The sequence below is a fragment of the Hesperophylax consimilis genome, chromosome 21 (genome assembly GCF_061612785.1).
Source record: "Hesperophylax consimilis isolate HC1 chromosome 21, BYU_Hcon_1.0, whole genome shotgun sequence".
Classification (NCBI taxonomy): Eukaryota; Metazoa; Arthropoda; class Insecta; order Trichoptera; family Limnephilidae; genus Hesperophylax; species Hesperophylax consimilis.
This window is the reverse complement of record NC_142856.1, coordinates 1340472-1350961: the sequence shown is the minus strand read 5'-3', so window position 1 is coordinate 1350961 and position 10490 is coordinate 1340472. Positions and strand designations below refer to the sequence as shown.

The following is a 10490-nucleotide window of genomic DNA, read 5'->3' as shown; positions in this document are numbered from 1 at the left end:
TTTTTAATGACATACTGCAGAGACTCTTCTGCAAGTACCACAGAGACCGTCCCAATCTAAACAAACTCGTCCCTAGATGTGACCGAATGTCTTTAATGACATACTGCAGACTCTTCTGCAAGTACCACAGAGACCGTCCCAATCTAAACTAATTCGTCCCTAGATGTGACCGAATGTTTTTAATGACATACTGCAGAGACTCTTCTGCAAGTACCACAGAGACCGTCCCAATCTAAACAAACTCGTCCCTAGATGTGACCGAATGTTTTTAATGACATACTGCAGAAACTCTTCTGCAAGTACCACAGAGACCGTCCCAATCTAAACTAATTCGTCCCTAGATGTGACCGAATGTTTTTAATGACATACTGCAGAGACTCTTCTGCAAGTACCACAGAGACCGTCCCAATCTAAACAAACTCGTCCCTAGATGTGACCGAATGTTTTTAATGACATACTGCAGAGACTCTTCTGCAAGTACCACAGAGACCGTCCCAATCTAAACAAACTCGTCCCTAGATGTGACCGAATGTTTTTAATGACATACTGCAGAGACTCTTCTGCAAGTACCACAGAGACCGTCCCAATCTAAACTAATTCGTCCCTAGATGTGACCGAATGTTTTTAATGACATACTGCAGAGACTCTTCTGCAAGTACCACAGAGACCGTCCCAATCTAAACTAATTTGTCCCTAGATGTGACCGAATGTTTTTCTGGTATTATATTTCACGCGCGGCGACCACACAGAAAACCCCTCACCACCCCATTTTGGGATGGCGAACCATATGTTGTGAACCCGTGGTGTAGATTGTCTTTGAAGGCCTACGAATAGATAAAACAAATTGTTGTTCTTATTAATAATTTTATTATCAGATTGTTCAAATTTATTATCATATATTTAAAAAAATCTAATTGATAAAATTAATCCAACCCAATGCAAGAATAATATAAATATGATGACGTTTGGTTCGTCAGTTCAGTTCACCTTTCTGTCACCTTACTTATTTGTAGTTCACCGCGGTTATTGCTGTTATAAGATGTGGCGAGCTATTTATAATCCTTTGAAAATTAGCTTGGGCTTGACGGCGATTGTGAATATCAAAATTACCGATAATTTGCGTGCAGATGGGTAATTATGGTCATCTGATACTATTATTACGCCAGCGTCTGGACGATCTAGGCCCTCTGATTGGTCGAATTAAAATTGTCTGTTTCGGGTAAATTCAGCTAACTTGAAAATTAAGACACGATTTCATACTAAAATAGGATCGCCTCATAATAATACGAGATTTCTTCAAAAGCATCGTTTCTGCTCATATAATTTTTGGATAATATCGAAGAAAATATGTTTTAGAAAGTTCATAATCCATTGGATTAATTACATTACAATGAAAATTATCCACAGTTACGTGATTATGTTTGACGTTTATAAAAAAATCACGCGTTCCTTATTCAATATGGCGGATACGCACGGCTATAGATGGCCGACAGAGCGCGCCTCTGGCGGTTAAAAAACGAACCAAATGAATGGCGCGAATATTTAAATATGCAGCTCACAATATTTGACTACTTACGATTAACAAGCATTTAATAAGAAGATTTCTTCTGGAAGCTTATCACTTTGTAATGGCATTTTTCATTATTATTTATATATTTTTTTGCTTATTAATTATATCTGATTTTATATTGACATGTTTTCTAATTTGTAAAATTTCAAAATTATTTATTTGCGATGCTTTATATCCTGAGTGAAGTATTTTAAGACTTGAATTTTTATGGAAAGTGTGATCATTATTCAAAAGATGATTTGCAAACTCAAATTCACTATTTCCATTTAGAGCCCTGCGATATTCTTTAGTTCTTTTTTTATTTTATTTTTATTTTTTTTTATTTAGTTACTTTTTTAAATAATTAGGTACATTTTTGTATGGCACATGAAATAAAATATATATATAAAATTAAAACAGATCATTGAAGTCCTCCTCACTAGGAGATCCTGTGCTGAGGGGGACTATATATGTTAGTATACGTTTTCAGCAACTAAGATGATGTTTTAAATATATTAGCTAGTTCTTCTTCCGATATTTCCTTAAGCCAAGATTTGATGTCCTTAATGTAGTTATTTTTCGTTTTCCTTTGTTCGATGTTGAGAGGGAGTTTATTATATAATTTAATTGCTAAAAATTCAGAGTTTCTTTGTCCAAAGGTAGAATTACATTAAGGAATATTTAGCATGTCTGTTTGCTTGGCTCTGGTTTTATGATCGTGAGAGGGGTTTGCCTCTGGTTTATTTTTTAAGTGATGAACTAGAATATTTTTAGCATAGATTTTTTGTAAACTTGGAACATCAAACAGATTAAAAATATCAGTAGTTGGCGTCCTTACGGGGAGCTTTAATATGGTCTTTATGATCCAATTTTGAGTTTTCTTTAGTAGTTTAATATGGTTTGATGATGCTGAGCCCCATCCTATTATTCCATATTCCAGTAGAGAGTGGCATAGAGCATAATATACTCTCTTTAGATCTGTAGTTGACAAGATATTTCGTATTTTTTTGAAGAAATAGATGAGTTTTGTTAGCTTTTTTGAGGTTCCTTCGATGTGTGCATCCCAATGAAGTTTGTCGTCAATTACGATCCCAAGATATTTAATTGTTTTAGTTTGGACTATATGCGGGCAAGAACATTGCAGATATTTGTTTAGACATTCATGTAATTTGAGTGTATGCTCATTCGTTGGTTGACCTCTTTTGGTTTTAGTGAAAGTTAGATATTTAATTTTACTCACATTTAATGTAAGGGAGTTTGCTTTAAACCAGTTTTGGAGTACAGTCAGACCTTGCTCCGCTTTTTTATGTGTGCTTGTCCAATTTTGTTCATAGAATATAATGACAGTGTCATCTGCAAAGCTCACTATGTCTCCTTCAATGGGAAGACTCATAAGGTCATTAATATAAATGAGAAATAGTATTGGACCCAATACGCTTCCTTGAGGGACACCGTACTTGATTGATAGAGTTTTGCTACTTTTATTACCAATTTGTACATACTGCTCTCTTCCAGTTAAGTAACTTTTAATTAGATTTAGAGTTGTTTGTGTTATTCCATTTTTTTTTAATTTAAAAAATAGTATTTCATGGTCAATTGTATCAAAAGCTTTTTGAAGGTCAATAAAAACTGCCAAGCATTTTTTACCTTCATCCAGTTTTTTTATAATTGTATTTGTTACTTTAGCTATAGCATCACCAGTACCCAGGTTTTCCCTAAAACCGTATTGCGTCGTTGATAATATTTTATTTTCATCCAAAAATTTAACCATTTGTTTTTTTATTACTTTTTCCAATATTTTCGATAGTGTAGGTAATAGACTAATTGGTCGATAGTTAGATATATCATTTTTGGGACCGCTTTTGTATATTGGAATAATCGTAGCAACTTTAAGACGTGTGGGAAAAATACCTTTTCTTATTGAAAGATTTATAAGGTACGTCAGTGGGTAGATTAGCTCATTTAGTAGATATTTAATTGCTCTGTTTGATATCAGTTCATTTCCCGATGAGGTATTTGTGTTTAGGGAGGCTATGGTATTTCTTATATCTTCACTTGTTATCTTGACTATGTTAAGGGAGTTTTCTTGATTCACATTTTCATTCCACACTGTTTTTTCGGCAGTAAATGAAGATTGTTTGATTTTATTCGCTAAGTTCGAGCCTATATTGCAAAATAGTTGTTTGCAAAGTCGAGAATTTTTTCTGGATGTTCTGATTTTTCTGACTTCAAAGTTTCTATTGGTTCTACCTTTGTAAAAGAAATTACAATCATCCCAATTGAGTTTTAAACTCCTGATTTTTTTGTTTGAATTTTGCTATCTTTATTATTAAGAATATATTTCTTCATTGTTATTAGTGTAAAACGCCAGTTGAATAGTACCAGAATTGTTTTATATACAATTTTAGAAGTATCGCTATCCACAAGCAGAATTCTACGCCATTGTTTATTTCTATCTTTAGAAAGACCGTTTGATGAGAATATGTTTAATTTTTTTTATTTAGTATTTCAACTATCAATTTATTAGAATAACCGTTATTAAATGCTATTTGTCTTATGAATATATTGTTTTATGGTTATATTCTATTTGTTTTTTTCAGGTCTTAAAATACATCACTATAAATAATTTTGAAATTTTAGAAATCAGGAAACATGTTAATATAAAAGCAGATATAATTAACAAGAATTTTTTTATAAACTCTCTTTTAAATATTTTCCCACTTAACTGGTCTTTCCCGTCTAACGATATTGTAATTCCTAATTATTATAAACCCAGCCTACTCTTACCCCTCCCCCCTCCTTCCACTTCTTCTTTCCCAATTGCAATCCATATTTAATTTTTGACTTCGGTGTATACACAATAAAATGTAAACATTATATTTATATATTTATTGGACAATTTGCAAAGCGCCGCTTTTGTGAGATATCACCTCAGGGGCGCAATATTGTAATAATCTACCTTTATATATAGATTTTTACTCTCCTGATGAAGGTGTATATATAATCTAACTTTAAACTTTATTAGATACAGTAACAGTTGTAGGTAAAGAATTACCAAATGATTACCCTCCTTTTATTCATAAACACGGGTACAATTAATCAATATGTAATAATCTATTATTTAAGTCAACTTTGTTATAACTATCTTTAATTGTGACAAACTATACGATATTGATTAAACTTATAGACATTGACGGTTGTAACACATATTTAAGCACTGCAAGTCTCCTATGAGCTAATTATATTAGGTACGCTAACAGTTAATATCAGTTGTAGACATGTAGTCAATAATAGTGTTTCATTTGAAATAATCCATCACAAATACGTAAAATTTCATTTATTCAAACAACTGTCATTCTTATTATGCGTAAATTTAGCATGTTATTATTAATTAACTCCTTCCTGTTCCGTATTTTAACAATATATATACTCACCCTCTCTCTGTGAATGTCCTAATATCTATCTATTAAATGTAACTGTTATTAATATCACTTAAAATGGGCGAAGCCCAACTAAGAGCCGCCCGCAGGGCCTAGCAGAAAAAAACGGGTTTTTAACTGCTAGTAATTATTATTATACAGTGCTGTAACTCTGCACTCTACCACAGCCCAACAATTTTATAAATATATATTAAAGGCCTGTTCATTTAATATTAGATTGGAAACAAAATATTCCAAATTTACATAAAAGTACTATTCAAAAACTTGTTCAATAATATTTCCCACTTAAATTATTTGCAAACTTGTTATTTTTTTTCTATTTTTGGCTCTGATTGAAATGCTTTTATTACAATTATGTGGACTTTTCCTTTTTTGCTTCTTTACTGTGTCGTGTGTCCCAGCTGATTTTTTTAATTATTTGGTTACTACCAGCAGACATTAAAACCTCGGTTTTATAGATTAATTTACTAATCGGATGTGATTTGAGATTTTCGCAGCCACAGGTATTATGGTGATTTATTTTTGGGGTATTGTGCCGTGTTGCAATATACCGTATTCATTTATTGACAAATCACAGGAAGGGAGACGGTGACATAGCTTGGCGAACTTGGCTAGTCAGTCAGTTTGAATGTCTATGGTGTTAGCCAAATTATTTATATTTTTTGTTTTTAGTTCAGGTGTGAAGAGGACAGACTACTTGAAATGGGAAGATTATTTTATGGCAACCGCTTTTCTGGCCGGCCAGAGGAGCAAGGATCCTAAAACCCAGGTCGGGGCCTGTATTGTGGAAAATAATAATAAAATAATCGTTGGAGTCGGATACAATGGCTTTCCCAGAAGATGCCACGATGATAAATTTCCATGGGGCAAGGAGAAGCATTTGTATGGTAAGGTCAACTTCTTTAAAGAATAACTTTGTTTTAAACCACTTTATTACATTTATAGACGTCGACCGGTTTCGGTTGAACTCAACCTTCATCAGGACAGTACAAATATAAACTATAAACTATAAACTAATAGTTTATATTTGTACTGTCCTGATGAAGGTTGAGTTCAACCGAAACCGGTCGACGTCTATAAATGTAATAAAGTGGTTTAAAACAAAGTTATTCTTTAATTTGTGTAATAATGTCAAGCCACAAAGTGTTTGCTTCCTTCGATAATTCAACTTCTTTACTTTATTACTAGCTGCACTCCCCGTTGCTCGGCCTTTACACATACTTTTTTCAAATCAGACTTAGACAGTTGTGTTCCTATTGTTTTGAAGGTCGAGTGTGCAAAATATCATAAATATCGGTGTACGGGACGTGTTTGCTTGTACAAGAAAAAAACTGTAAATAATAAGCACCGGCACACATCAGCCCTCTACTGTGTAATGATTTAAGTAAAACGCCCTGAGGTTTTCTATCTAAATGTTCATAAAATTGAAGACGATTCAAATCAAAATTCACATTTTGATTACATGTATTGTACTGGTATACAGAGCGTACAAAGGGCTGTAGCTTATAGATACTCTCTATTTCTTTACGTATATGTCTTGGTATGACATACACTTGTGATCGGGAGTATTCAATAAATGTCCAAAAGGAGATCTCCGAAAGGAGGATCAGTTGCTACGAATTATTCCAACGGGGAACGCAACTCGAAATGAGCTTCCTGCCTAGGAATCGGGTAGTCTCGGCTGCACTTGGAACCATTCGGGACAACCGACATGCTATCTCTGTCAGATAGTGCAAGTGCCAACACCTATGAACAACTCTTAAACTACCATAACTGAATAATAATAACTTAACCCTATAAGAACAAAAGTGATTTAAAGTTACAACTAAATGATTACTATGTTTAATTTAAATACATCTTCATTTTCATATAAGTGGTCCACGCCGAGCAGAATGCGATATTAAACAAGAACACGGCCAGTCTGGAGAACTGCACTATCTACGTTAGTCTCTTCCCGTGCAACAAGTGCGCCCAGAGTATAATCCAGTCGGGGATCCAGGAGGTGGTCTACATGTCCGACAAAAACGCTGACGACCTTGAAACCAAAGCCTCCAAGAAGATGTTTGAGTCAAGCGGGATTAAGTTCCGGTAAGATAAATTATTATAGTTTATTATTCCAGTACTTTAAGATTCTTAAGGGGGCCTTTTTCTTACATTTCTAATTGATTTTTAATCTGGAATACGCAAAAATATCAACCGAACTGAATTTATTTTCAAGCATATGAAGTTTTGAAATGGGTTATGAATGTAATAATTTATTTTCAACAAAGATCAACTCTGGAATAGCAATGAACGAGCCGAACAATGTAGCTAGCTATTTTTGATTAGCAGTATTCGTACTACGGATAAATTGAACGGTAAAATAGCGCCATTAAAATTATCCAATTATTAATTACTATTACATAACTCCGAGACGTAAACGACGTCTGACAGTTGACACTTGACAGTCCGACATCTGGACTTGGGACATGTATGTACCTACACCTACTAACTATCTAGTATTTTATTTTTTAAATTTTGTCACAAAGTGATTTAGCAATTATTAAAGAAATTCATGATTTTTTAAAACTCTCGTATTTTTGGATATGATTTGAGACTTGATAAGATAAACAATTAAAAGAAAAGACTACCTGACACTTAGATGCTTCAGTTTTCTTGCGTGTTTGTAGATAGGCTAATTTAAATTATAATACCTTGTTTACATAGTGGCAATTTTTATAATACCTTGTTTATTCACATTCACTTGGCCATAACAATTAGTAATATTTTAAGATAAAAATATAAATGACATTTTCAAATATTCCATTCTCAATCTTGAAAAATAACACACAATCTACATTTGGACATTGGTCTATAATAATAATAATAATAATAATAATATATTTTATTCCAGGATGTGGGGAGGTTTGTGCAATCCCACACGTCCCATATAGATATACATTTTTTTTTTTGTACAATAGATATAATAAATTATCAAATAAGGAAAACTATGCAGGGTGTGTTCTTGAGTGCGCTTGGGCCCAGCGCTCACTCAGGAGTGGCGCTTGGTGCTGGTAGGCTGCGGTCACCAACGTGTTGGCGGAGGCCATTAGCCGCATCCTGGCTCCAGTGACCCGGTGTCTCATCAGGCCGGCAAATCCATTCAGTCCTAGTTCCGTGAACATTGTCGATGCGCTGCTGTATCTTCGGTATCCAAATATTATTCTACAGGCGTCATTATATTGAATTCGGAGTCGTTCCATCGAGCAAGTTCGGTAGTGACACCATGTCTCACACGTATACAGGCCAGTACAGAAAGCGTTGAACAGTATTTTTTTAACGGTATTGCTGCATTTGCAAAATCTGCGGGCAATCATGTTAGAAACTATGCTAAGGCTTCTCCTTTGTCGTTCGATATCGCCATCGTCCGATAGGTTTTCATTAATAATGTGCCCCAAGTATTTCACGTTCGAACATGTATTTATTTTTGCCTCGTTAAGGTATACGGGGAGCATATTACTTGTATCTTGACTTTTTCCGTGGTGGAACGCAATCAATTCCGTCTTCTTCGGATTGTACATCATATTATGCTGTTTTCCATATTCTTCACAAATGTTTAGGAGTAATCTTAATCCCTTGATCGACGGAGCTAGGAGGATCATGTCGTCCGCGTAGCTTATATGATTCATACATATACTGTTAACACGACAGCCCGTTCTGATGTCCAGGCGACTTGACAACTCGTCCATGTATACATTAAATAGAATGGGGGACATACACCCTCCTTGCCTTACTCCTGACCGCAAATATATCGGCTGGGAGTATGTACTTGCCCACCGTACAACATTTTCTTGCTGGGAGTGCCATCGCCACCAATTGCCACCAATTCTCTATGCCCGCCACTGATAAGCAATTAACATGCGATCGATCACTTGCCAAGTCCTTACATGGCTCGTTGCATGACTCGTTGAACTTTGAATGTGAAGACACAAGTGTTATTTTTGGTAACAAGTTCATTCAGCACTCAAAAACCCCAAATTCTTCTGAAGTACGTTAATTCTCCCTCCCACGTCAATAGGATTTTTCGCTCTGCGCGGTGAGAATTGAGCTCACAACAATAATATACCAAATCATTTGTTGCCTAAATATTTATTTGGTAAATATATTATATTTAAACATTTGTAAAATGTTTTGACTGTCCAACAAGGAGTAATTCCCGTTTTAGGACAGTCAAAATTTGGATGAATTAGTTAGGTACTTAAGTACATATACTTAATGAAGAGATTAAAACATATAGGTTAGTAAACTGGTGTCTGTTTTGCATATTAGTTAATTAATTTGTCCTATATACATAATTTGTAAAATAAAGAAAAATTTGACATCAAAACAGCAAAAAATGAAGTTTTTTTTATTGTTTTTGTTCGTGTTCAGTTTTATTTTATATTGTTTTTGTTTGTGTTCAGTTTTATTTTCTTGTTTTGTGTTGTTTTTTTTTTAATAAACAATGAAGTAACAGATTTTATGTACCAGTAACCACTTGAAATCCCGTCTTATACACCAAGCAACAGGAAAGTCATTACACATGCCACAAATAATAAAACGCTCTCTTTAGCTTTACATAACAAAGAACTTTTATTAAAATATTTTTTTCTTTTCAGGAAATACGAACCGACGAACGACAAAATAGAAATTGACTTCAGCAGTATCAAGCAATATTCTGCAACTCCCACAGAGTGACATAGATGATAAGATAATAACACATAAGCTTAAACAGGGGATTAAGCGACGTACCTGACATCAACCAGTAATTCCTGATATTATTTGGAGTAAAAATGTAAATGAAATTTTGGTTGTTTATAGAAAAAACAATACATCGAAAAAAGTCACTGGAGACCAAAATTTAAAAAAAAATCTCCAAATAATGTCAGGAATCACTGGTTGAAGTTGAACACCCTGTATACCAGTGGCGGTCGGTGACTTTTTGTAGAAGGGATGCTGGACACCAAATGTTTATAGGTACTCGTACTTACCACATACTTGATATCAAATATGCACCTCTAGACGCTAGCCCACGAACAAAATACAGTTACGTACCGTCTAAAATTATCTCCATAAATCTATTAAGCTCCATAACTCAATAATTACAGATACAAAATATCTCAATTGTGTTATTCGTATAAACGAAAAATAAAGGAATAAAAAAACCATGACACACCTGAGTTTTCATTCACTTAAACCTGAGGTCGATTCGATGATCCTTCTTCATGAAGTCGTCGATGACACGGTCGGGAATCGTAGTCTTCTCCTAGCTCCTAGCTAGCAGTAATGTTTTCTCAATAGAGATTATTGCAAGGGATGGAAGTCGGTCTTCACATACTGTGCTGCGGTTGTAAGTTTTAATCCTTTTCATTGTGGAAAATGATCGTATACAGGAATGTATATGAATGTATATAATATACAGTGTATACATTCCTATAATTACGTACATATTCACATAAAAAGAGACACACCCACACCACACA

At 34.3% G+C, this 10490-nt stretch overlaps 1 protein-coding gene across 1 annotated transcript; it reads left to right on the top strand.

The window, feature by feature from the left end:
• The first annotated feature begins 998 nt into the window (after nt 1-998).
• On the top strand, nt 999-10312 carry LOC149413478 (deoxycytidylate deaminase-like). Its single transcript, XM_089644526.1, has 4 exons — nt 999-1131; nt 5662-5876; nt 6864-7077; nt 9627-10312. Exons 1-4 carry the CDS (start codon nt 1040-1042, stop codon nt 9703-9705), a joined length of 600 nt encoding a protein of 199 aa, XP_089500652.1. The 5' UTR covers nt 999-1039; the 3' UTR covers nt 9706-10312.
• The last annotated feature ends 178 nt before the right edge of the window (nt 10313-10490 follow it).